General features: G+C 39.5%; 1 protein-coding gene and 1 long non-coding RNA gene across 4 annotated transcripts; one reads left to right on the top strand and one right to left on the bottom strand.

The window, feature by feature from the left end:
- The first annotated feature begins 634 nt into the window (after window positions 1–634).
- On the top strand, window positions 635–9,604 carry LOC116666455. Its single transcript, XR_004323323.1, has 4 exons — window positions 635–1,229; window positions 1,524–1,574; window positions 6,552–6,628; window positions 9,346–9,604. It is a non-coding gene; the product is annotated as an uncharacterized LOC116666455 (long non-coding RNA).
- ZNF215 (zinc finger protein 215) lies at window positions 5,699–27,883 on the bottom strand. Of its 3 annotated transcripts, none has more exons than XM_014554609.2 (6): window positions 27,144–27,883; window positions 23,087–23,657; window positions 15,111–15,199; window positions 13,625–13,757; window positions 13,207–13,302; window positions 5,699–7,534 (listed from the first exon to the last, which is right to left on the bottom strand). In XM_014554609.2, the coding sequence occupies exons 2-6, from the start codon at window positions 23,484–23,486 to the stop codon at window positions 6,663–6,665; spliced, it is 1,590 nt and encodes a 529-aa protein (XP_014410095.1). In that variant the 5' UTR covers window positions 23,487–23,657; window positions 27,144–27,883; the 3' UTR covers window positions 5,699–6,662. The 3 variants fall into 3 exon arrangements, with proteins under 3 accessions (XP_014410095.1, XP_006179222.1, XP_032345036.1); XM_006179160.3 differs by having other exon boundaries at window positions 26,799–27,883; XM_032489145.1 differs by lacking the exons at window positions 13,625–13,757; window positions 23,087–23,657; window positions 27,144–27,883 and having other exon boundaries at window positions 15,111–15,193.
- Between the last annotated feature and the right edge of the window lie 59 nt (window positions 27,884–27,942).

Genomic DNA, 27,942 nt, shown 5'->3' on the forward strand with positions numbered 1-27,942 from the left:
TTTTAATCATTGGATTTATTTTTCCCTTCATTAAAGAGTTCATTAGAGTAAATATGGAAAACATATTCACTAAAAAATTGAGGTTAAAGGTAGTATGAAAAGCCATTAGAAGATTTTAAGAGACATGGTCTAACTGGCTCACTCTGAATGCTGTGTTAAGAATTAACTGAAGGTAGCAGCTAGAGCCAAACAGGGATTCCAATTAGAAGGTACTGCAGAAATGCCTAAGAAAGATAAAGTGTTATCATAATGTTAACAGTGGAGGCGAGAGAAATAATCACATTATGGATATACTTTGAGTATAATGAATATATCAGAAGGTGGTTTTAAAACTAAACTTCAGATGCTATTTCAATAGGTAAAACGGCTGAAACAGTTGACAGGAGGAATTGCTTACAAAAACTTGTAGTTGAGTACACAATGTTCTAGGGACAGTGAAATCAGTCTATCCAGATTAATGATTTCATGCTGGGGGTTGAGCTATTCCTAAAGGTCTAGGGTTTTTTCATCTGGATAATATAAAGCTCAGATTGTGTCACAGGGATAGTCAAACCCAATCTTGGGAAAGAGTCAGGGGAGGCTTTCCAGAGGTATATTTCTACCTAATGTCTATAATAGTGCATACCACATAAAGTACAGATTTTCATGGTACACCGATTCTGGGAAGTCTTCTGAAAAGCTTAATGTCATTTAGATTTCACAAACACTTCAAGGAAGGTCCTGCTAAGTGCACTCTATAGTTAAGAAAAATCGTGACTCGGAAAGTTTCACGATTAGCCCGAAGAAACCCAGTGGAGAGGCCCAGCGGGAAATCTCACGAAGTCTTCGCGGCCCGTTTCATAGAACTGGGGACTAGACGTCATCATACACTTCCAATAGCAACTGATAAGGCCAAAAGACACAACGGTTACCCAGTTTTCCTGGGAAATTTTGTGGATTCCGGGATCCGCAGAGCGGACAGACAGGAGCGTGCAATTCACTAGTCGACCAGCCAGGATAACCCCACCACATCAGAGCAGGAGGAGGAACGCAGCTGCAGACAAGCCGGCTCCACTTCCGGCCGCCCCGCCCCAGAGGGCGGGGCCTCCAGGCCGGGCCACGCCCCCGAGGCTACAGCTCTGGGCTGTTCTTAGGCAAGGACTCCACTACGGTTACTGTCTCGGCAGGCGGTCGGAGCCGTCAGACCTGCCCAGCTCTCAGACTGGAGGGGCTCCTCAGGGCGAGCAGAGGTTCAGACCTGATTTCTTGGTTTTTTTTTTTGCTGACGCTACCAACTGTAAACGCACTTAGTGAGGATCCCATGGCGCTCAGACGGAACCCCTAACCGCTTGTGCGCTCAGACCACCCCGGGCTGAGCTGGGCCGGTTTTATGCTGGGGGAAATGGTTTGATCCGTCTGATTTCTTGGGGGTGGGGACTCGGGCCGGTGTATAGTGCTCTATCCTGGAGAAGCTGATCTCTACAAAAGGGACTGTCCCCACACTCCTCCTCCCGCCGCCTTCTCACCATTCTGCCCTTCCCTAGGAGGAGAGCACGGAAAAGAAGCGATGCGGCCCTTCACAGCCCAGGGCTCAGGTCAGTAGGCATTTCTTCTCCAGGTCAAATACTGTTATCATCTCACTTATATGTGGAATCTTAAAAAAAAAAACAAAAACAAAAATCCCCTAAACTCATAGAGAATAGACTGGTGGTTGTCAAAAGGGGAGAGGGGTGAAATGGATGAATGTGGTTAAAAGGTACAAACTTCCAGTTTAACATAAGTAAGTCCTGGAGATGTAATGTACAGTCTGGTGACTACAGTTAATAATACTGTATTGTATATTTCAAAATTGCTGAGAGTAAATTTTAAAAGTTCTCATAAGAAAAAAATATTTGTTAACTCTGGCGACAGATGTTAGACAATGTGGTGATCATTTTACAAGTATATACAAATATTGAATTATGTTACACATCTGAAGCTAATGTTATATGTCAATCAAAAACAAACAAAAAACCACTTCTACTTGTGCTATATACATAATCTGTTAAGGTATAGAAACCAGTCCAAGGAGAGTTGGACTCCCAAGGATGTGAATCATAGATATATCCAGGAAGACTGAGATTCCCTTAAAGTCCCTCATCAGATTATTTTGGATCCTGTATCAGGTATCTTCCATTTGCCTTTGTAGATCCACTCTCCATCCTTCTCCAACACTGGGAGACTTACCCAAATGGATTATATCAATAGCTCCCTAGCCCTTTGGCTTTGACTAGATTTTGCCAATGGGTAGCCCTGGCAGAACTTGAGGGTTGATTTTGACTGGCTGCTTTTTTAGATCTGAAGTCACAGCTCTTACCAAACTGCCTTCTTTATATGACTTTCTCCTTCTAGTTTCTGGAGATGGCTCCTTTCTCTTGACCCTTCAGGCCCAGGGGTAAAACATCCCCTTGTTACTACCACTGGAGTACTTCCCTATTTCTTGTGGTTTCCCTAAACTCTGCCTACACCTCTTTAAGTAGTCTTGTATTATTAAGCCATTGTCAAATTGTTCTAAAATTAGGTATGAAATGTTTCCTGCTGGGACCCAGACTGAAATACTTATTGGGACCAAAGTGGTCCTAGAAAATAGACTCTCTAAATGGGTTTCAGGATTGGGTTGCTGGGAGGAGCAGAAATAACTTCATTGCTAGGAGGAAAAAGAATCTGAGGGCATTGAGATTTCTCAAATCATCACTAGTGGTAGAACTCAATAAAAGTGCAAGTAGAGGGCCAGGTGTTGAGAAATCAAGTGGCTATGGCATTCAGTTGCTATGGTGAAAATAATGATTTTACAGATCTGGAGCCATCTGGATTCTCTGTCCCCTTAGAGAATGAACACAGAGAACAAGAGCAGCCCAGAGCTGTGCACATACAAGAACCAGAAGAGGATCACGAGAAGGCCCCTATGGCAGTTTTGAAGTCGTTTCTCATTTTCAATGGCTACAAGGCAAATACAGCTGAGGACCAAGCCTCACTCTGAAATGGCTGCAGAATTTGAGCACCAATTAAATTCACAACCTGGTGAGAGAGATGGTAAGAGAACTGGCGAAGAACAATGGACAGGCATTTGGGTGGACATCAAAGATGCTAAGAACACAGCCACCCCATTCCTCTGAACCTCTCGTCAGTGAAAACAGTATCCCATGTCTACTTATTTGAGGGTGTCAGACCTCTTCTCCATTCAAGCTTACTCTTGACTCCACCCGGAGCATCTGCCTCACAAGCTGGTACCAAATCTCTTCAGTACTCATCCCCACCACGGTCACTGGCTCCTGGCCCATAATGAGACTTAGATCCCAACTGAGCCCTGACAGAAAAAAAAAAAAAAAAATGCAAGCACTCCCTGCTCCTAGAGGAGATACCTATTAACTGTAAGAATTACAAGACCTCAGTAATTGTGTTACCAGTTACTAATGATGGAGAGCAAATGTGGAAGTAGATTCTAAGATGGACCAAATATAAGTTACGTTTGGGTTGAATTTATTGTCATGGGTGCAAACATCTGGGACCTATAGTTTAATGCGTTGCTTTAAACACTAGAAAGAACAACCTATTCTGTTAAACTAATTAAAACCTGGAATCAAACTTGGCCAACTTCTAATAACATAACTTCTCGAATACCATAGAGAACAGTATTCAGAGGTGCAGGGTGATGGAATATTGGAATGGATTCACTATTACTCTCTTCTTCAGAGTTAACAGATGTTTTGAAAGAGGAGCAGAGATGATCTTGAACAGCTCTGCTGTGTCTGTTTTGTGTAGGCTGGAGATGATGGTGAAAACTGCTGCAATGGAAATGGGTTTCTGATCTTAATGGTAATCATATAATTCACAAGTGGCGGAGGCCAGGTGGTTAGCATGTGTTAGAGATAAATGGTTATAATCACTGCTAAGTTACAGAAGTGTAGTCGTTATCAGTGCTTTGATCCAGAGGAATCTGCCAATGACAACTTGATCACAGCTCCCTAGACATGAAACGGATGGACAACCCATGTAAGTGCTTACGGACATATTCAAGCAGATGTAAGGGAGCCTGGGTGATGCGCTTGCTCTGCCTCCAGCTCCTCACCCCGACCTGGTCCCTCGGTGACTGTTCTTGTGGCTGCTGCTGCTGCTGCTGAGTCTGCTTGTTCTTGAATCATCTTTGTTCTTTTTTGCTCCCTCGGGTTGAGCTCTGCAGTGACTCCCTCCCTCTTTGCAGGTTGGATGCCTGGCTCCTTCGGCAACTCTCTTTGCACTTTCCTATAGTAGACCCTGCATCCCATACTGCCCTCTGGGGGTGCTCATGCACTCTTGAGGTTTTTGAATCCTTAACTCCCTTCTGAGTATTGACTTTTTAAAGGTTCTTCATACATGCTGTCAAACTGACTCTCCAGAAAGGTAGTAATCATTTACACTCCCTTTAGTGGCTATGAGTTGCCATTTCTTGACAGTCCTGCTAAACTGAGCTTTATTATTCCTTTCACATGTTATTAGCACCAAATGTTGTTTTTATTGAGTGAAAACAGTATTCTCCCCCATGCTTATTAGTTATCCTTTTTTCATGAACTGTGTTAATTTTTAGACAAATCTTCATTGCTGTTCAACTATTAATTCTTGCTTTTAATAAATATCAACCTATATTATATATTCACGTATATTCACCTAATATATCTGCTTATAAATGTAATATTAACTATTCTTTTTTCCACACCAATTTGAAGTGATAATTTATGATATGCTAACTTCTTATAAACATCTAGCTCTAGTTACAATCAATTCTGTCCCAGAGATGTCAATTCCAAGGTTAGTACCACACTATGTTACTGGTATAGTAAGATTCCTATTATTACCCTCCTTTAATAAAAAGGCTTATAGCTATTTTAACTTACTTCTACAAAATAAACTATAATCAACTTTGTGAAATACTCTTCCCAACGAAATATTTGATTATATTTTTAAAATAGTTTAACGTGGGGAGATTCAACATCTCTACAATAATCTCATTCAGAAACACTTTCCATTTATTCAAAGTATTTTTTGAAGGGTGTATGTGATATAGCTGAATTCACTTACTAAATTTAAGTTTCCGATTGATTTTTTTTAGGTTGTCCTAATGGTCTGCCATATTACCAGCAAATGCTTTCTCCTTTCCAACTTTCACTTATTTTCCTTCTCTCATTATGTCAAGTAGTACTTTCAGAGTGCTGAATAATTATAGCCAGAATTTTACTTTTTGCCATTACCCTTAGGATAAAGTCCAAACTTCAAAGGTGGCTTACAAAGTCTTTCACAATCTGGCCTTTGAGTATCTCTCTACCTTCACTTCTATGTCCTCCTGCTCCATTCCTTTCCAGTGCCCTATTCCGGTCAGTGAACATCTGTTTCCTGATGTCACACCTTCATCCCTCTGTAGCTTTGTACTCCATGTTTCTCCTTTATCATCTCTTCTAATATTCCCACCCTCCACCACATGCAGTCTAATTTCTGCTCGCTCTTCATTTCGGCTTAGATACCTGCCTTTGAATGCATGCAGTAAAATCCAAATATCTATTAAGTAAGCAAGTTTATTTTTAAAAGGCTGTAAGATGTTAACTGGCTGTTAGTTCTGCAAAAATTAAATGGCAAGTGTACTCTGAAGAGGTATTATTTGAAAAAAAAAAGAGGTATTCTTTGAACCTAAGAATGTTTAATTAATAAATAGTATACAGATCTTTTATTTTTTAGAAAGCATGGATTTAGGAGAAAAAAATAAGCATTTTACTTACACCCAAATAGCTAGCTGTTGAGAAAATACATAATAAATTAAAATAGCACTCTTATATTTCAACCACTCAAAAGAAAACCACAGCTTATAAAACGGTGAACTATTAGGTCAGAATGCCTAAGATGAGAATGTCATAATCCATTTTATTAAACATGCAATTGCTCTGAATGACTGAACTATATACATCAAGAATTTCTTAAGTTTGGAATGTTTTTCTTTAAAGAATACTTTAAAAAATACAGATATTGAGAATATGTAGATTAGCAACGACACATCTACCTCCCATCGAAGATGATAACCCTCTTCCAATTCCAGTCCCCACTCAGCACCAGGACAGCCACAGATAGTAACAGGGGTGGAGTAATTAGCTTCACTGTGGTCTTCGCCATCGATTCAGAGTCAGTCCTTAGAAGAGTCCTTCTGCATTCTCATGAGCTCCTGGTTTCTTGTGACCTTCTTAGAAGGACTGAAAATTTTATTAAATATCAACTCCAAGAGTACTGCTCGGCTCCTCCCTAATATCTACTTCATCAATAGATCAGGTGAACATAGGTATGCCACAGGTTCCATTTATGAACTAGGGAAAAACGATGGTCATGGATATTGGAAAAAGACAAACACTTGTATGGTGATGTGTTTATCTCTAAACCCTTATGGTTTCATTTGGAGTCTGGAAAAGCCCCTTCAGATTTCTATCCAATAACAGATTTGTCTCCAATTTTAATTCAGTCGTTATCAATTAAAGAATAATCGGACAAACATTTTCTTTCATTTACTATATTCACAGGATTCCTTCCAGGATAAATTCATGGATGTTGAATGAGTTCTGCACTCTGGTGCAGAACGTAATTAAGAAGAATTAAGGTAATTCTGCATTCTTCCTTTGACCGGACTTCTGTCAAGTATGACGTTTTTGGTGTTTAATAAGATTTGAACTCCTGTTGAAGGTTTTCTTACATTCCCTACATTTGAATGGTTTCTCTCCTGTATGAATCACTTGATGTCGAATAAGTGAGGAGCTACGGGTGAAGGATTGTCCACAGTTAACACATTCATAGGAATTATCTGCAGAACGGAGTCCTCGATTTTTATTACTGTCTTCAAGCATACTGAAGGCTTTTCCATATTTATTGCCTTCGCAGGCCTTTGCTTCAGTGTGAATTTTTTGATGCTTAGTAAGGTTTGTACGTCGGTTGAAGAATCTTCCACATTCACTGCACTTATAGGGTTTCTCTCCTGTGTGAATGATCTGATGTCGAACAAGGGATGAACTGCGGCTGAAGGCCTTCCCACATTGAAAACACTCATAGGAATTCACTGTGGTATGACTTTTCAGGTGCTGAGTGTCTGTACGCAGGCTCAGGGCTTTCCCACATTCATCATATTCTGAATGCTGCTTACCTACTGAGTCTAAATTAAATTCAAAATTAGTTTTAAGCTGATCACACTTTGGGGATTCCTTCTTCATAGGAATGCTCTGTGGTGTATCAAAAATTGAGTTAACTGACTTAACATCTAAGCAGTCCTTATTTTCACCATATTCAAAGTCTCCCTCCTCAGTGCAGACTGTCTTACGGATGAAACCTTCTTGTGGCAAATTTATGTCCCAGTGTTCCTGGTTCCTATACAACCAATCATCATATTTCCAGGCATCTGCAGGAGGATGTCCACTGTCGGTCAGCCCTGCCATAATCACTCCATGAGACAGTTCCTCTCCAGAGACTCTCTGCTCTGGAACTGGATCCTCCTTTTCTGAAATTATCTTACTGTCTAAAAATGAATTAAAAATTCCATGAACTAGAAGAAGGGAAATTGCTTAATTAGGAAAGGGATGCTACACCACATAAGGGTGTTTGCATATTTTCTGGGTTTTTAAATACAGAAAGGAAATGTGAGGTGAGGTTAGAAAATGAGGATTACAGAAGAAATAAATGGATAAAAGTATTTAAAAGCAGGTTCAAGAGATCATAAAATCTGAGGAGAGCTATTCAGGAATACTAGAAGAATACACGGAACCCGGGTAGAATATCAGCATGTGACCTGGGATGCGGCGGCATACCACAGCTCAAGCCGTCACTCGTTCCCGACTAGTCCGTCAAAGTTACACCTAATCTTCCTTTCTGTGGCATCTTGTCTCTTTTAACCCAAGCTGTTCTAAATAATAAGCCCTTCCAAAACACCAGTTTAATCATATCTTTAGAAATGTGTCTACATTTACAGGTCCGATACCTTAACTGGTTAAAAGCAAACTTGCAATCACAGTGCCCCTATTTTCTGTAAAGCAGCCATTATTTCCTGTATTTAACAAAGGCAGAGAGAACTGTAATACATGACAGCAGGGAAACCATCATTTTTCTGGCCTCAAAATCACTCCTGATTCTAAAAGTGCTAGGACACTTTTCTGTGTATTTCCTAGAACTCAAAACCTTACCTGTTCTGATCAAGGCTGGGTTCTTTTCACCTGTGTTCAGCTTCTCTATTCCTTTAAAGTTTCACTTCCCTTCTCAAAATTCCTTTTTTTTTACTTAGTTTCTGTATAAATACACCCAGTATACTGTATCTTCCAACAAATTTTAAAAATTAAATTGAACTGACTTCTCTCTTTTTCCACATAACCTGAGGTATGTCTAATGATTTTACCTTCCACACTTTATTGTAGCCAAATTAATCTTCAGCTTTGCAGATTCACATATATATAATGACCCACTTCTCCCAGTCTCTAGGACATCTTCACACAACTGTCCCCACTCTCCTCCACCTCAACAAATGAGAGACTATCATCTTCCACATGAAAGAACTTCCCTCGATGTCATTTTTGAGGACATTGCTCTTCTAACACTTTCATGAGAGTTCACAAAGAACAGTGGTCATTCAAGTTCTATCTCTCATACCTCATCTGTCCTTAGGTACTATTATTTTATTTAATGAAATGATTTTTACCTCAAAGCAGCTCCCACTGATACACACTGCTTTGTCAAGTAGATAGCAATTCAGCCTTCGTTAGTCTAATTTCTAGGACAAATCATCATTTGTCTCTACAATACTCAAGCTGGAAACTAGACTATTAAGTCAGAATCTCCTGAGGTGGAGCCCAGGAACATAATGGGAATATCGATGGACAGTTTTCCTCCCCAGTGTGTACTGGGTGTGTGGGGCAGACAACCTGCCCCTTTAACTCATATAGGTCTCCAGGGAGAGGGTAACCTCTTCCAAACCTGGACTTAATTTAGACGATAAATTCCTGGACTTCAAGCTTGATGCCATAATGAGCTGTCTTAGGAGAAAAGTATTTAACAAGGGGGTAAAATGAAGTTAATTTGTGGCCAGAGGACAGACTATAGCAGGTCAAAATAGTGGGACATGCTTTGACACTCTCCCCGTAGAGAAGTGGAGTTTGCTTTTCTTCCCCTTAAATCTGGGCTGATCTTGTGTCTGCTTAGCCCACAGAATGTGGTACAAGTGATGCTATGCTGCTTCTGGGTCTAGCCTTTCTTTCTTTATTTTTTGGTATTACCAGGTTTTGCTTGTTGCCTGTTTTACTCCTAGCTTTTAAAAGACTGACAGCTTCCAATTTCTCTCAGGATGTTCCCTCTCAGAAGCTGGTTGCCATGCAGTGAGAAGTCCTTGCCTCCAGGAGAGGTCATGAGTAGGTGTTCTGGTCCACAGGACCAGCTATGTTCCCAGGGACAGCCAGCATCATCTTCCAGCTATGGGATGAGTCATCCTGGCCATGCCATCCCAGTCAAGCTCCTGGAACACTGCATCCTCAGCCAACATCATATGGAGTGTAAGAATCCCTAATTCACCTCACAAAATTGTGAGAATTAATAAAATAACTGTTTTAAGTCACTAAGTTTTAGGGTAATTTGTTGGAAGTAATTGATGACCAAAACCATAATTGTTCTAGCAGTATTTATCGAACAGCAGAATTCCTAGTTGTATTTCCCTAAGTAAATCTTTGTTCCCCTCATATTTGTACAGCTCATTTTTCATGCAACTTCCTTACTCCTATTTTAAAAATCTCTTTCATGTTTTTTTACTATCTTCAAGTCACTTAGTTCTAATATGTAGAAAAGCTACTAATATTTTAATTTTATCTGGCCGCCTTACAAAATTCTTAACAGATATAATAATTTTGATACTAAGTCTCTTACATTTTCTAAGTAGAAAGTTATCATACACAAACAGCCTTTTCTCTTTTCTATTAATTAAATTTCTCCTTTGTTTCATTTATTTTTCTTTCATTAGTTAAGTCTTTCAGGTAAATGTTAATTATGGTAATAGGCATTCTTATCTGTTGATTTTGGTGGTAACACCATTGTTTGCCTTTACATGTGATATTAACCCATGATTTGTTCTCTTTTTGCTCTAACTAAGTAGATTTCAAATCACTGGCTTATGTCTGACCACAAATTCCAAACTCATAAACTGTGCTTTATCTTTAAGACTTTGTTCCTGTCTCTAACCTAAAACAAAAATAAACACTTTAAACCTTGGCCTATAATCTTAATTCTAGGCCTCTGTCTACATCCCTGCTGGAGGCCAGCCCATGCCAAACCACCTTTGCCTTTCTTTGACCTACCCGACAATTTTCCACAACGTCTCGATCACTCCAGTGGCTTATGTGTTCTTATAGATGAAAATCCATAGGTTTCAACTAGTTAATTAAGCTCTCCATATAAAATTTGGCTTTATATTCTCTATCCAAATTTACCTTATAGTGTCTCTAATACACTTGGATCATTGGCTCTTAAATCTAGATGTGCATCTGAATCATTTGGTGAGCCTTACAGTTATACGTGTGTCTGTGTGCACACATTCCATGTGCCTAGACCAGGCTTCTCAGGAGCACAGTGATGTCAGAGGAGTCGATTTCTAAGAGAAAGAGTGGAAACTGCAGGTCCTGTTACAGGCTGGAATTGATACCGTTCCACTTATGCTACATTTTACTGACTAAACAGTTAGTGCCAGCTCAGATTCAAGGGGAGGGGAGACAACATCTACGCCTTGATGGAGGGAGTGACAGTGTGTGACATCTTTAACCCACCAAAATCCATTAACTGTTTGGGAAAATAAATTACATTTACTAAAGTAAATTCCAGACTGATTAAGGTATATATTTAAATGATGAAATAGATGAAGTTAGAATAAAATGAAAAACTATGTTTCTTAGCTTTGAGATGGAAAAATTCTTACATATAAAATTAACAGGTATAAAACAAGGGGGGGAAGATATCTGATAACATAAAAAAAGTCTGGCAGACATCATGAATAAAATAATAAAAATTTCTTCAGATATATCTCATTTGCCACAAATATGGTCAATAGTGAGAATCTTACATAAGTTCTTAATATATTAATTAAAAACCTCTGATAGTTTTAATAGATAAAGGACATAAAACAACCATTTATTGAATCACAAATGACCAAAACAATTTTTACCTTTCTCCTAATCCAGTATCTATCCATCTATCTATTTTTTTCCCTTTGGTTCCTATGTAGGTACAAAGGACTGGAGATGCAAAGGTAGGGCAGAAAGAGACTTATGGAATTAAGGCATCTTTGAGATATTCAAGAGAAATGTCATATGTATATGAATTATCAGTTCAGAGAATAAGCCTGAACTGGGGATACAAATCTGGAAGCCACTATAAATGTGTGCTAACTGAAGTGTAGCTACAGATGTGATAACCTAGGGAAGAAAACACAGAGTAAGAAGAGCAGACAAAATGAGATCAAATGCTGAAAAACTGAAATTTATTAGACAGGTATAGAAGGACAAGTCTGCAATAGACAGAGACAGAATAGACAGAAAGAGAAGAGGAAAATCAGAAGTGTCACAAGAACCTAGGAGTATTTTAAGAAGGAGGAGCAGTTAGCAGTGTCACCTACTGTTGAGAAGTCAAGTGAGATAAGGGAAGATAAAATGTCCACTGGAGTTAGCTACTATAAGGTCATTAACGACCTTAGCAAGAACTGTTTCAGATTAATATTTGGAGTAAGAACTAAAGAGGAATGGGTGGAGGAATAAAAGGTGAGGAAATGAGAAAAGCCAAGTATAAAAAACCCAGGCAAGTCTGGCTACAAAGAGGTGAGAAACAGAGTAACAGAAGAGGATATACAGTTGAGAGAAAAAAATTTAAAAATTAATAATGAACTGGAAGTGTTAAAAAGTTAATGGAAGGATGAGGCAGAAATGCTGAAAATTTAAGTTAAAAAAGGCAGGACGAAATGGGGTCCAGAGGATAATTTGGGAGAGGATCTATCTTACAAAGGAAGAAATGGAGGAAACTGCCTAACAAATGAACAAAGATTTCAGGTAAACAACACTCAGTGTTTTCCAGGGTGATAACAGAGACAGTAAACAGAGTGACAATAATACTAATATTATAAGAGTATGGGTTGGTATAACCTTTCTGTAGACAATACAGCCTAATGCAGCAAGACAGTCAATATATTTACACCCTTTGATGCTGAAGTTCCTCTTCTAAGCAGGCATCCTGCGGAAGGCATCAGATAAGCCTGAAAAACTGACAACAAATGAAATGCCCAACAGCTGGGGTGGGGAATGGTTAAATACACTGTTATACATGTATGTGATGGACTGTCATATGTGAGTTAGAAAACACATTTTCATAGACTATTTAATAGGTGCTTGCTCATGATATCATATGAGGGGAGAAGAGCAGAAAATATAATGACATATTACTGATGATCCTGATTTTGGAAAAAAGAAATCTTTACAAGATACAGGTGCATATCATCCCCAACAAAGAAAACGGCTTAAGAAAAACAAACCACAATGTTAATTCTGCAAAGCCCTGGGGTGATGGAGTGAGTTATACTCCTCTTCATACTTTTCTATACTCATTAAAATTTATATCAAGCACACAGTAATTTCTAATCTCTTACAAAGAAAATGTTAAGAATAAGGAGATTATGAGGAAGGTAGGGAGTTAAGGCCCAAGTTAAGGAGTCCTACAGTAAAAGGGAGAAACATGGAAGACTACTGAAGTCGCTCTAGTATAAAGCAGTTCTTTGCTTCTCTTTAAAAGGAAGAATATGATTCAATGTTAGGTTGGCTAATGTTTATAAAGCACTTACCAGGTGCTATTCTAAGTGTGCTACACGTATCATCTCATTTAATCCTCACAGTAAGGTGGAGGGAAACACTGTTACTAAGTCTATGTTACAGATGAGGAAACTAGCAGCAAGCTCACCCCAGGCCACTCTGCCTGTGTTAGAGTCTGTGTTCCTAACCCACACAGCCTGTCCACATGAAAAAAAAGAATCTGTGAATGAAAAGCAATGACTTTTTTCTTCAAGGTTTAGCTGGTTTGTTGTCACCTCTCAACTATGAACTCAAAGCCTGGGTTTTATCTGTCTGTGTATTTACCAAACAGAAGCTTCTTACTAATGACTTAGATCTGCCCCATTCTTACCCAAAACAGTTGCTCTCGGGATTTCTTGTTCCATTATCCAACTTTTTTCCTTACTCTCCAACTTGGCGATCTCAGCTGGTTTGGAAAGCAGATGCTCTGTTCATGGGGAAAATAAAAAGAAATAAACAAACATGACATTTCAGGCATTTTTACAGGGAAGAGAATTCCACCCCAATGCAGTAGTCTAAGAGCTGCTAAAAGATAAGGCCAGAGATCACCATGGACCTGTGTATTTCTAGCATTGCATCAGAAAGGACTTTCAAACCCACACGGCAGGAAAATCTGCTACTGTGCCCAAAAGTTATTAAGAAACCTGAAGCTAAACCCAGATGCCCTTAACCACTGCAGCAGTCCTGTAGTTCTCAACAGGAGGTGAGGAGACTACTAGAGGCAGATGAGGTAAGTACGCAGATGCCACCTTTATGCAACGAATTCAGGTTCCTATAGTTGTCCAGCATCACATCCCTGTACAGGTTCTTTACAGCAGGGTCCAGCTGCCCCCACTCTTCCTCGCTGAATTCCACAACCACATCTTTGAATGTCACTGGTTCCTAAAACATTAAGTTCCTTTTTAATCAAAGGTCCCAAAAATATTACAGAGGAGAAATGAATTTGGAAAGAACAGGGTAGGTGGCCAGAATATACAAGAAATTGATAGGACAATGTTTGGGGTTCTAAGTGATAAAAATCAAGTTACATTAGGGGCCTATCCTCTTGGTACTCCATGAGGGCTGCCAAAAGGAAAATGAAGGGCCATCCTAACTCTAGATTAGCTTACATTTTAATTAAGGAGGAAAAAAAACAGTTGGAATAACTATGAAACTGTAAAAAATACTATAGAGTACAAGTAATTCACATGAAAGGAGTTTAGATCAGGAAGAGTTTATTAAGTAGACTTGAAGGAAATCTGTATGAAGACGTAGGCTCTGCTAGCAGAAGAGGTAGCATCTCTTTCTCATGCCTAATCCTTCAGGTCTCAGAGCCCAGTGTTGTTCTGTCACATCGGTCTTTCTTGATTACCCAACAAAGTAGCCATCCTCCTAATCAGTCTACTGCATTATGTTTATTTTCTCTGTAACAATTATTATCTGCAATTATCTTATTTGCGTGAGTTTTCCTGTCTACTTCTACTAGAATGTAATCTCCGTAAAGGCAGGCATTTTGTTCTGTTTCCTTAGATTCCCAGCCCTTGGCAGGCTCTCTGGCACGTTGGCACTGCATAAATACTTGTTTCAGGAGCCCTCAGCCCATCGGTTATTGCACCTCTCTCTCCAGCATCCTCAACCTGGTCCTTACTGGCACCTTCAATCACACCGAAATAAACAAATCCTTCCAACACCTCAGAGCCAGGCTTTGTAAGCTGCCTTTGTTTTGCCTACGTCCTCACCTTTCCCTTCTTCCTCAGTCCTCTGCAATCTGGCTTCTATTCCCATGCATGCTTGTATCTCCATGATGTTAAGTGAACAGACACTACTTAGGCTGTGTTTTTCTGAATGTTTGAGTTCCCCTAGAAATATGCTCATCCTTTGCCTCAAGGTGATATGGTATTTTCCTGGTTAACCTCTACTACCATGGTCCTTTCATTTCAGTATCCCTTGAAGTTTCTTCTGCTCCTGACTATTAGATGACACTAGTCAGGATTCTGCCCTTGGCTCCCTTCACTTCTAAACATTCCCTGGGCCAACCCTATTTTGATAGCTCCAATTATCATCTACAGTCTTGAGAGAACAGATGCACAGAGAACATACAAAGATTAAATATTTTCCAAAAAGTGTGTCGTCAACTGAAACAGGTCCAGCATCCTGTGGCAGACTAACAGTCATGTCCTTAGATGGAACTATGTTTGGGAAAAGTTCGAAGGACAAAGGCAGAACATTTCCATCAAGAGTGGAACCCTAGTTTACCTGGGATGTGCCTGTTAGTGAGTGAGCGTCCATGTTCTCCTTCCTGACGCCCCACTTCTGGAGGAGGGCAGAATCCTTGCAGGTCATAGCTGAGGAGGATGAAGAAAAACATTAGGGAGACAAGTTTTGCCCCGGGGAAACTTTTAATGATTATAGTAGTGGATTTTTCTTCCCATTATTTATTTTTTTTATTGAAGTATAGTCGGTTTACAATGTGTCAATTTCTGGTGTACAGCATGTTTGTCACACATATACATACATTATTCTTTTTCATATTCTTTTTCATTATAGGTAATTACAAGATATTGAATACAGTTCCCTGTGCTGTACAGTAGAAACTTGTTGTTTATCTATTTTATATTTATATATAGTAGTTAGTAGTTTCAAACATGCTACTCATAGGAATCATCTTCAGAACTTTGAAAAAATGACGTCGGGCTCCATCAGCAATCAGAGTTCTCCAACAGTGGGGTCCTGATCTTTTATTTTTAAAAAGCTCAAAGTGATTCTGATGTTCTACCGGGGGTCAAGAATTACTGGATCACAGAGAAGAGAGCCAAAATAGCATTTTGAGGCCTCATCTGTAGTTACAGCAGATCCAAAAAAATAACTTTAATCTTGTCAAAACGGAAGCCTAACTAAGGCTTAGCCACCACAGGCTGCAATTCCACTGGGAGCTAAGAATATTTTACCCAACCAAACCCTTCTTCAAAGACACTAGGGATTACTCTACTCGAGGGTTCCTTCCCTCTACCTTGCTCTGTGTATACCACACACAGACTTAGGCAGTCTGGTCACCGTGAACTACTGACTCTTTCAGGACATAAAAATCTGAGCAGCAACAAATTTTCTTCAGCCCTTTGGTGAGAAGTAATACCCAAGGACCACTTCCTAATGTTTCTCCAAGATTCTTTAAATTACACCACTAATCCTCAAAGGCCAGACTATGGGCTAATACTGGTCTGTGAAGAAGTTTTCACTGATTCAGGGTGAAATAAGAAAAAATAGAAACAATGTAGGAGATATTTGAGACCATTTTGTAAAGAAAGTCAAATTTGAAGAAAAAAACCCCCTAAATTTCTCAGCAACGTGCCACTTGAATGCTGCCACAAGATGACAGTCTGTTAACCTTATTCAGACATATAACTGTGAAACTTCAGTTGGCTTGGTCCTGTAATCCTTAGGACAGTAAATACCACATTGTTTCTTATTCTTGTCACTCTTGCAAATGTGCAAGACATCTTGAGAAGATGCATAAAACTTCAATCAGCCATCCCTTTTACTGCTCTCATGGAATATTGTTTCATTCCCTTCATTCTCCTCCCCTGCTGACCTCCTCCTTGAACCTTCAGAATTGTGTTCTCCAAAACTCTCCTGTCATTCAAAGAAAAATTCATATACATTCTAAAGCTCTTTACAAAGCATTCTTCCTGCTAATCTAAAATGGATCTTGGCCATCATCAAAGCCTCCTCTTCTCATCCTCCACAGCTGCGGTCTTGGAAGTTGTCTTGATATATTCATATTTCTCCACTCCCACTTTCTCACAAAGATTTTTCTGCTCTCATAGAATAATGTTTTCTTAGGGGTTCATGCCATTTAGCTGCAGCCTTCTTGATGTTGCAATACAGTAAGCTATTGCAAATTCACTTACTCAGCCCATATTCACCAAGAAGTTCCTACGCAGGAGGCACACAAATGCCCGCCCTCAGAGAGCCTACAGTCTGTTGTGAACGACAGACATCAAATAAGTAATTGTACGAGGTCAATAAAAAACTTCAGTTACTTAGCTCACATTGTCGCTTTCCACCTCAAACCCTGCATTCTTATGATAGCTTATTTCAACAATCGCATAGGTAACCTTTTCCACAACCCAGCCTGAAGACCCTTGACAACCTTATTTCTAATAACCATCAGCAATCAAGCAACTTCCTTGTTCACACTTGGGTCCTTATATACTTAGAACTGTTCTGCTCCAAGAACAAACTTAAATGATCCTAATGACATTTTCCTATCCTTTCAATTTTCACTTTCTTGTCCTACCTGGTGTAGTCTCCAGCTTTCATCAAGGTTCCACCATTGTACATTGCTTCTTTAATTTTCTCCCAAGCTATCACCCCTCCTGTGAAGTCACTTTCTTTTCTATGCAGCTTAAACTTCATGGTAAACCACTTCCAGATTTACTCTTTTCAGACTTCAGATTCCTGGAACATTGATGTTTTACATCTAACATCCAATCTTAGCTTGATCCAATAATCTTTTACCTTACCTTTTAAAAAATTGAGGTAAAATTCACATAACACAAAATTCACTACATTAACCATTTTAAAGTACACAATTCATGGTTTTTAGTATATTCACAATGCTGTGCAACCATCACAACTATATAATTCCAGAACATTTTCATTACCCCCCAAAGTAACCCCATAGCCATTAAGGAGTCACTTCCTTTTCCCCCTCCCTCCCATGCTGTCTCTTTGGATTTGCCTATTCTGGGCATTTCATATAAATTCAGTTATATGGTACGTGATCTTCTGCATCTCACTTCTTTAAATTAGCGTAATATTTTGAAGGTTCATTCATGTCGCAGCATGTTTCAGTACTTCATTCCTTTTAATGGCTGAGTAATATTCCATTCGATGAATATAAATATTTAGTCTTTTATCAGCTGATGAACTTTTGGATTGGTTTTTTGGCTATTATGAATAATGCTATGAACACTCATGTACCAACTTGTGTGTAAATACATGTTTTCAACTCTCTTGTGTATATAATAATTCTGTATTCAACTTTCTAAGAAACTACCAAACTGTCTTCCACAGTGACTGTACCATTTTACATTCCTAAAGGCAAAATATGAAGGTTCCAATCTCTCCACATCCTCACCAACACTTATTATTTTTTTTTAATTAGTGTAGCCATCCTAGTGGATGTCAAGTGGTATCTCACTAAGTTTGATATAAAATTCCTTAATAATCAGGAACAATTATTCCTATGCTTATCAACCATTTGTATATCTTTGTAGGAGAAATATCTATTCAAGTCTTTTACCATTTTTAAAATTGTGTTGCTTGTCTATTTGTTGTTGAGTTATAAAAGTTCTTTACATTTTTCCAATACTAGGCTTATACCAGATATGATTTTCAAATACTTTCTCTCATTCTGCAGGTTTCCTTTTCACTTTCTTGATAGTATCTTTTGATGCACAGAAGTTTTTCGTTTTGATGAAGCCCAATTTTTCTTTTGTTGCTTGTATTTTTGGTGCCGTATCTAAGCATCAATTACCAAATTCAAGTGATAGTTATTTGTTTTCTTGTATGAGTTTTATAGTTTTAGCTCTTATATTTAGATTTGTTGACCCATTTTCAGTTAATTTTTGCATATTGTATCAAGTCTTACTTAAATCTTTTGCCTCTGAATATCAAGTTGTTCCAGCACCACTTGCTGAAGAACTGTTTTCCTATTTAATGGTCTTAGCACCCTTGCTGAAAATCAGTCGACCACAGATACATGAGTTTATTTCTGAACTCAGTTCTATTCCACTGATCTAGATGTCTAACCTATTCCAGTACCTCATGGCTTTAATTACTGTAGCTTTGACTTAAATTTTGAAATTGGGAAGTGCGTATCCTCAAACTTTGTTCTTCTTTATCAAGGCTGTTTTGGCTATTTGGGTCCTTTGTAATTCCATGTAAATTTTAGGATCAGCTTGTCCATTTCTTCAAAAAGGTAGCTGGAATTTTGATGTGAATTGTGAATTGCATTTGAATGTATACAGATTGCTTTGGGGAGTATTGTAACAATATCAAATCATCCAATCTATGAACACAGGATGTCTTTCCACTTATTCAGGTCTTCTTTCAACAACGTTTTGTGGTTTCCAGTGGCTCAATCTTATGCCTCCTTGGTTAAATTTATAGTTAAGTATTTTATTCTTTTTGATGCTATTATAAATGAACTTATTTTAATTTCAAGTTATGACTGATCATTGCTAGTGTGTAGGAAGACAACTGATTTTTGTATGTTAAAGTTGTATCTTGAAATTTTGTTCAATTTGTTTCTCAGGTCTAATAGTTTTTACTGGACTCTTTAGAATGTGCTCTATATAAGTCATCTGCCAGGAGAGTTTTACTTCCTCCTTCCCAATCAGGATGACTTTTATATCTTTTTCTTGGCTGGCCTGTAGTATAGTGCTGACTAGAAGTGGCACAAGGGGGCATGCTTGTCTTGTTCTTAATCCTAAAGGCAAAGCTTTCCGTATTGCACAGTCAAGTATGATGTTTGCTGGAGGTTTTTACAGATACCCTTTTTCAGGTTCAACAAATTCCCTTTTAATTTCTACTCTGCTGAGTGTTTTTATCATGAAAGGGCACTGAATTCTGTCAAATGCTTTTTCTGCATCAATTGATCATGTGATTTTCCCCTTCATTCTACGTCGTCATGGTGTATAATCCTCTTAATATGCTGCGGGGTTTAGTTCACCAGTTTTCTTTTCCTGTGATGTGTGTCTCTAGCTTTGGCATCAGGTTAAAACTCCCATCATAGAATAAGATAAGAAATTTTGTTTTTGTTTTTCTTTTTTGTAAGCAAGATTTTTATTAGTGAAGTAAAAAGGTCATGAAAGATAGTACACTCCCAAGAATTGGGAGCAGGCTGATCCAAGAGAGGAAAAATGGCCTAAGTCAAGAAGTATTCCCTCCTCCTCTATTTTTTTTTAGAAGAGTTTGAGAAAATTTGCTGTTAATTCTTCTTTTAATGTTTGGGAGAATTCACCAGTGAAGCCATCTTGTCCTTGGGTTTACTTTGTTGAAATTTTAAAAATTACTGATTCAATCTCTTTAGTTGTTATGAGTTCAGAGAGTTTTGGTAGTTTTTGGAATTGTTCTATTTCATCTAAGTTATCTAATTTGTTGGCATATAACTGTTCATAGTATCTCTTATAATCCTTTCGATTTATGGAAGATCAGTAGTAATGTTCCTACCTTTATTCCTGATTTCAGTAATTTTAGTCTTCTCTTTTTTCCTGGACGTTGTAGCTAAACTTTTATCTGTGTTGTTGGTCTTTTCAACCTCTTTTTTGAATTTACGAAGTCAATATTCTTTGTCGTGCGTGCCCACTTAATAGTTAGCTAGTGATTCCATGGATGTCCTTAAAACCAGAAAAGCAAAAACAAAAACCATTTCCTAGCCTTTGCAGATGGGCTTTCTGAGTTAAGGAATGCCTTCCACACTTAGCCAGACAGTTTTCTCTTCTACCTTAGTCATCGCTTCCTGCTTCAGCAGGGCCTCAGGGCTGGCCAGAGGTGAGAACCAGGTGACTCAGGTCTTTCTGAACAGGTATCCAGCCTTCTAGATCTCTAGGAATGTGTAAGAGCTTTTTAAATCCCTCACTCCCTGAAGCACCTTTCCTCTCAATTTTTTGCTTAGTCTGTTTGTTCCAAATGTTAGTTTGCTGTCCCAAGTGGCACTGGCTAATACATTTTTCATTAAATGTTTTCAACAAATACTACCCAGGTAGTCACCTCAGCCCTGTGAGTTTTGAGTTAGGTAAAATAAGGGCAAATCTTTTAAGATGGTTCTTCAGGGAGACATGGCACGTTATAAGAAACCAAAAGCCTTTCTCAGTCCTGGATTACCCTGCAACCTCTCATTTCCTTCCCAACTAAACATCTCAAAAATTGTCTAAAATCATTATAAATAAATAAATAAATAAATAAATAAATAAATAAATAAATAAATAAATAAAATCATTATTACATTCCCACCTCATACTTCACATTTTTTTGACCCATGGGATAGACAGAATTATAGCCCCCCTGAGATGTCCATGGATTACTTTGATACATGGCAAAACTTGAGATGAAAAAAATCATCCTGGACTATCTAGTTTGGATGGTCCCGAACTAATCATATATGAGTCCTGAAAAGCAGAGAACCTTTCCCAGCTGTGGGCAGTGAGAGAGAGAGGGGGAGGGAGAGAGAGAGACAGAGACAGAGCGAGCACATGCTAAAGGGTGTGAGTGTGTGCAGGTGTGCCAGCGCCCACACGGTGAAAACAGAAAGAAGAGTCAGAGATGGCAGTGTGAAAAGGACTTAGCTCACTGTTACCAGCTTTGAAGATGGGGGAAAGGGATTACGAGGCCCAAAAAGGAATGCAGTCCTACTGATGCCTTGATTTTAGCCCTGGGAGACCCATGTTGGACCAATGACCTAATCAACAATTTCAATAAATTATTTTCAATATATGTCTTAACAGGACCTTTTTATTGCAACACTGTTGAACACTCCCCAATCTATCCTGGCTCTTTGACTTCCTGGATTACTTCTTTCTAGCCTGCTTACCTGAGTTTTCTTATTTTGCTCAGTTTTTCATTTATTTTTTAGACAAGGACTAAATATAACCCCAATACCAATATCATCACTGTCTCTAATCAGTAATGCCTCATCAAATATCCAGTCAGTTGCCTCATGTCTTAAAAGGTCCACACATTCACATGATCATTACACATCCATGTTTCTTTTAATCTCTAAATCCCTCCCTCCATATCCCTCCCTGCTCCCTTAGAATTATTTTGTTTTAGAAACTGAATTGTCTCGTTTCCCACAGGTTGGGTTTTACTAATGGCATTCCCAGGGTATGGTTTAACACGTCCCTCTAGCCTACACATTTTCTATAACTGGTAGTTAGCTTCTCCCTAAGGATTTGTATTTCTCCTACTTCTGTTTATATCTATGATTTTCTACATTTTTCTTTCTTGATTTTAGCCCAGAGACTCGCTGATCTACAGACCTGTAGGACTAAACATTCACACTGTTTGAAGCAACCAAGTTTATGGTTACAACCAAGTTTATGGTTACAGCAGCAACAGAAACTGCTATACTTCTCAACACTAAAGCCCTACTGTTAACTATATATTAATTTTTCATTGTGGCTGTCCCACAAAGACTTCAAATTCAACATGCCACATAATTAATACATTAATCTCGCCTCCAACAAAATCTGTTACCTATGCTTCATTCACGTAAGCCAGAACATTTATCCCATTCACACCTAACATGTAGTCAATAAATCCTTTAGGTTCAAATTCCTCTGGTTTCCCAATGCTTCCTCATTCTCTAACACCTGATTTTTACAATAGTTCCTAACTGGGTTTACTATTTTCAGGGCCCTCAGTGCTATCCTTTACACCAGAAGTTGATAAGTTTTTTTCTGTAAAGATCCAGATTGTAAACATTTTATTTAGGCTTCGTAGGGAGTACCATCTCTGCTGCAACTAATCAACTCTAGTCATACTATGAAAGCAGCTATAGACAAAACTTACAGGACTGGGTGTGGCTGTGGTTCCAATAAAACTTTATTTCCAAAATTATTTGACCTGTGGTCATAGTTTGCTGGCCCCTGCTCTAGGCTGAAACCAACACGGTATTTTTGAAAGTTAAATAAAATTGTTATACTGCCCTCCTCAGTCTCTGAAATTTCAGGTCAGCCCTCCTAACACGGTAAAGTTCTTCATGATCTGCCCCTGACACCCTCCAGCTTCAGAAAAAGTTATTATGCTAAGTGTAATAAGTCAGACAAAGACAAATACAGTATGGTATCACCTACATGTGGAATCTAAAAAAATAAAACAAACTAGTAAATATAACAAAACAGAAAGACAAATATAGAGAACAAAGTGGTTACCAGTGGGAAGAGGGAAGTGGGGGAAGGGCAATATAGGGGCAGGAGACTAGGAAGTGCAAACTATTATATATAAAATAAGCTACAAGGATACAGTACAACACAGGGCACATTGCCAATATTTTATAACTATGAATATAGTATAACCTTTAAAAATTGTGAATCACTATATTATATATCTGTAACTTACATAATATTGTACATCAACTATCTGTCAACAAAAACTTTTTTTTAAAGATAATTTTTCTTCATATAAGAAAGGTCAACTATTCAACCTCCAATTGTCTATATTCTCACCTTCATCTTTAAGCATATCAAACACATCTTCTATGAGGCTCACCACTTCTTTGCTGTTCTTTGGATGCTGTAAATTCACCCAAGTCCTGACTTCTTCAGGGAGAACTGTCAGGAACTGTTCCAGCACCAACAGCTCTACGATCTGCTTCTTTGTATGAATCTCTGGTCTCAGCCACTGAAGACAGAGCTCCCACAGTTGGCTCAGGGCTTCATGGGGCCCAGACACTTCCATATATTGGAAACGCCTGAACTTCTGACGAGAGGCCTCACAGTCATCTGTCCCCACGCCTGGGATGGTTTCCTGCTGCCAAGACACATCGGCTCTCAGGACCTCACTTTGTTCATGAGGAGCCAGGCTCTGAGGTTTTGGGATAGCCATCAACTTGTTCAGAGGCTGCATCTTCCCAGATAGAACTCCCAGTGCTGTTCAAATTTGTCTTGCCAGAGGATTCCAATAATTCTCAGGCTTGAGCTAAGCACTTATGTACTATATATATGCAGTGTGATTTGAACTAAGTTATATCTCAGTAAAAGGAAAGTTCTAGAGGCTTCAGAGCCAATCTTCAGGTACCTGACAGAACAGGGAAAAAAAAGATACAAATATGACCTACAGATAATGAACATGGATAAGTCAAAAAGTACATTCCCAGACTATAATAATTAAAAGTTTCCATTTGTTAGGATTCACTGTGAGCCAGTCTGCAATGCCCACCAGGGCGGGCTTAGGCTCAACTAAACACTTCAGACTCTCGAGACTACCATAGGTCAACCCGGCACCCGCCAGGCTGCTGTGAAGGCTCCTGGGCAGAAAGCACAGCTTGCTCGTGAGCACAGGAGTAACCAACACACTCTTCAGTAGGCATTCTCACAGAGTACAGCTCCAGTGAAAGGAGAGGTGGCCCATGTAGGTCGGGCAGAAGGCGTCCTGACTGAAAAGCCTTCCACAGGAGCCGGTACCTAACAACTCCAAGTGCAGCTCTCAGGGTTCCCCGGAGAGCGTGACTGATTATGTAAGAGTCACGACATTCAGGGAAGTACACTGAGATACAGCTTTCTGTCTGACTTACAGTTCTTCCAGCCCAGATGCAATTTATCATTCAGGAGCCGTTTTCATTATAACCCTCAAGGCCAGTGGTTCTCAGGGGCAATTTTGCCAACATGGAAAATTTGGCAATGCCTGGAGGCAGCTTTGGTTGTCACAACTCGGGACATTACTGGCATCTAGTGGGTAGAGGCCAGGGATGCTGCTAAATGTCCTGCAGTGCACAGGACACTCCTTTATAACAAATAATTATCCAGTCCCAAATGTCCATAATTCTGAGGTTAAGAAACTCTGCTGTAGTCAGTACATAGTGGCTAAGAGTATATCCTTTGGAGTTGTACTAACGTGAGTTTAAATCCCAGCTGTATTAGTTACTACATGTACGAACTTGAGCAAATTATTTAACAAAAGCTTGAGTTTTCTCAACTTTAAAATGAATATAACAATACCTACCTGATTGAAATACAGCGATTAAAAGAACACTCATCTCACTTCTTGGCAGACAATAAGCACTCAACAGATTATTACATACACACAGGTGTGACCGCTTGTATGTGTCTTACAAACTGGCCAAAAGTTTGTGCACAAAAGTATTTCCTGACCTCATCTATTGGCAATGTCCACCCAAACAGATCATTCAACATTCAAATAAGGATTAGTAAGCAGAGCGGAGGAAGGATATATAAAGACCTCTGAAAAGGCACTGTGGTAGAAGAAAAAATGCACAATGCTAAAGAGTTAGGGCAAGGAAAAAAAAAGAAGTTTGGAAATGAGCAGAATCCGTAAGACTAAAGGAAAAAAAAGAAAAAGTGATCCAGCTGATAGGTAATTTACACGAAGGTAGAGGTCAATAATTCTGATACTGCTATAGACATATGCTAGAAATGAATAATAAGTAAATAGATCACGATACAAAACTTCTCCAAAGCTTAAGGAAAGTACAGTTTCATTAAAAAAAAAAAAAAAAGAGGTTTTCCAAAGTGCTGAAGAGGTATCACTGAGTCTCAGCAAAGAATGAACTATGGGCCCAGATACTTTAAGAATTAACATACAGGAAGAAAGAAAAAAAGGTTCACATCACATGTTAAAAATAAAATGAAAAACCAAGTAAGTGTGAAAAAAAAGCAGGTTTAACAACAACAATATCCATTGTAACAATAAATGTACTGAGTAAAAACTTCAACTCCACTTTGTAAAAACACAATAGACATCCAAAACTAAAAAAAATCCAAAGCTGAAGGTAAAGGGATGATTAAAAAAATAACAAGCAAATGTAAACAACAACAAAATACACAGGATGTATTGAATTAACAGCGCCAGTGAATAAAATTAGACAAAGAGGAAACTTTCAATGACTGAAGGTCCAATTCAATGATCTATGACTGTTATTAAGTGAACCAAATAACACAACTGAAACAGATTTACAGCAAAACTTTCAGAAAACAAGAGATGCAATCAACAGTAACACAACAGAAACAGGAGACTACGGCAACTCTCTCAGTCCTTAACTAATTAAGCTAAAATTAATAGCAGAGCCGACACGAATAACATGCTTAGTCCAACACATAAAACCAGACAGAATGCAGTTTCAATTCAAACACTTGTGAAAATGCTTATAAAATCTGCTATTTATTAAGCTACCAAAGAACTCCTCAATAAAGAAGTAAACACAAGCGGTGCAAACCACATTTATTACCAGAATGAACACTAAAGTTTAACACCAAATAGAAAAAAACAATTTCAACTACTTTGAAATTTAACTTTTGCTTCTAAAAACAACTCAAATTAAAAACACTCCAAACACTGCATTTCAAATCTATAGAGCACAGCCCAAACTCTACTGTTAGGCAATGGCAAACCCATACATGTATAATTCAAGGAGAATGAGATGAATTAAACATTCAACTCAAAGTGAGAAAAAGCAACAAAATATACTAGGGGGTTAAAGGTTAAAAAATTAATAAATCACTCAGTATAAGTAATTATAAAGCCAGGAGGACAGATTAGAGATGTTCAGGATGACATGCTCACATTTACAGTTTCAAAGGAGCAACAGTCTGGATGACAGAATGTCCAAGGTATGGCCGTGACTGCAAGAAGCTTAAGTAGTCTGTAAGTGACAACTACTGGAATAAAGTCAAGAACCATTAAGGTTTAAACTCTCAAGTACTGACTAGACCCCTTTGAGGAAGATGGTGAGACTCAGGATGAAGACTTAAAAGACACTGAGCCAGAACCACTGGGAGGGAGGGAGGGCTCAATAGACAGCAATCTGGAGAGTTAAAAGAACCAGCTGACACAAGTTCATAGGATTTTACAGCGTCAAGGAACTTGAACAGGTGATAATTATAGGGAAAGGGTAGCATCTGTCTGTGAAGAGGGTTGTTTTTAATCGAATAGGTAATAGGCAAAGCAGCAGCTTGAGGTAGGGAGAATCCTTCACCTTTTCAGATTAGCTCGGGTACGGAGGAACAGAAAGCAGTGTGCAAATGTGTGACTGAAAAAGAGGTGCCTGGAAGTTTTAATGTCTGGGGAGTGGCCAGGAATGACGGGGAGACGAAGGCAAGTTGGAATGACCTTTTCTCCATTCCCTTTTCCAGTTGTTCCAGTCACCTCTGGTATGGAATCCACACCAGTCCTTCCCAAACCAGCTGAGCAAGATACACTCACCAAGTTAAGCTCCTGGAGATTGCCCCCACGACAGAATGGACGAGAGGACGGCAGAACTGGATCTAGAACACAGCCGTCCGGTTTCCCATGCCTAATCCTCCGTATCTCTCCTCTCTCATACACTCACTTCTTTCCCCAGCCTACATTTCCACCGCTACACAGCCCGCGCCCTTCTCCAGGTTCTCCCGCGGAGCCTGCGGAGCGCAGAGCCTGCGGAGCGCAGAGCCGGGATCCAGGGAACTGCGAACACGCGGAGGAGACCTGCGCGGTCGGGGTGGACGCCCTCAAGCGGGACTTGCAGTTCCACGCATCCGCGTCCTCGCCGCCCGCTGTCCAGCGTGATACCTGCAAGCTTGGCTCCCAGGGCTCGGTTCTGTCACACCCAGGAGCCGGTTCAGAGGAGGCGCCGAAGTCGCGGACCCTGCCGAAGAAAGGAGCTTGCGTCGGAAATCACGCCAGAACCTAGAACTTGGCGCTACCCTCGGCCCCTACACACACAGACTCGCTGTACGTCTTCTAAATGCCAAGGCGCACGCCGGCGCACTCCCGCGCACGCGTACCAGCCTTAGACGGAGCCCCCAGAAGCCCCCGCGGCCCAAGTTTGTAAAGTAGACCCGGGGGCGGGGGCTCCCGGCCCCGCCCCTTCCCAGGCCCCGCCCACCTCATAGTCCAGCGTCCGACGCTAGGGCCGAGAAGGGCCGGCTGTGCTTAGGTTAGGTGGGAGGCGGGCTGCCAAGCTTCTGGCGCTTCCTCCATCCCCATCTAGGAAAACTGGCCCAAATCTTTCTTACCTTCTCCCCGCCACCCACCCGCCTCCACCATTTTCCTGGAATAAAAAAACAGTGAAATCATTTAGAAATAATTTAGAAATGATATCGTCTTGTGTATAACATGGTTTAACTTTTTTTTTTTTCCTGGTTTACTGATTCGTTCATTGATGCACACATTCACTCAGTTTTGTATCGCGGTGAATAATGTTGCAGAAGATCATTGAGTTCATTTTTGGCTTATTGCCTGAGAGATACTTGGTGACATCCAAGAATCATTTAAAATAGGCAATTGAATATCCAAGTATCTGGAGTTTAGAGGTGTCTGGGACCAGATGTAAAATTTGTGTCAATTCTGGGTAGTTGGTAGTCAATAC

This window comes from Camelus ferus, chromosome 10, assembly GCF_009834535.1.
Source record: "Camelus ferus isolate YT-003-E chromosome 10, BCGSAC_Cfer_1.0, whole genome shotgun sequence".
NCBI classification, from domain to species: Eukaryota; Metazoa; Chordata; class Mammalia; order Artiodactyla; family Camelidae; genus Camelus; species Camelus ferus.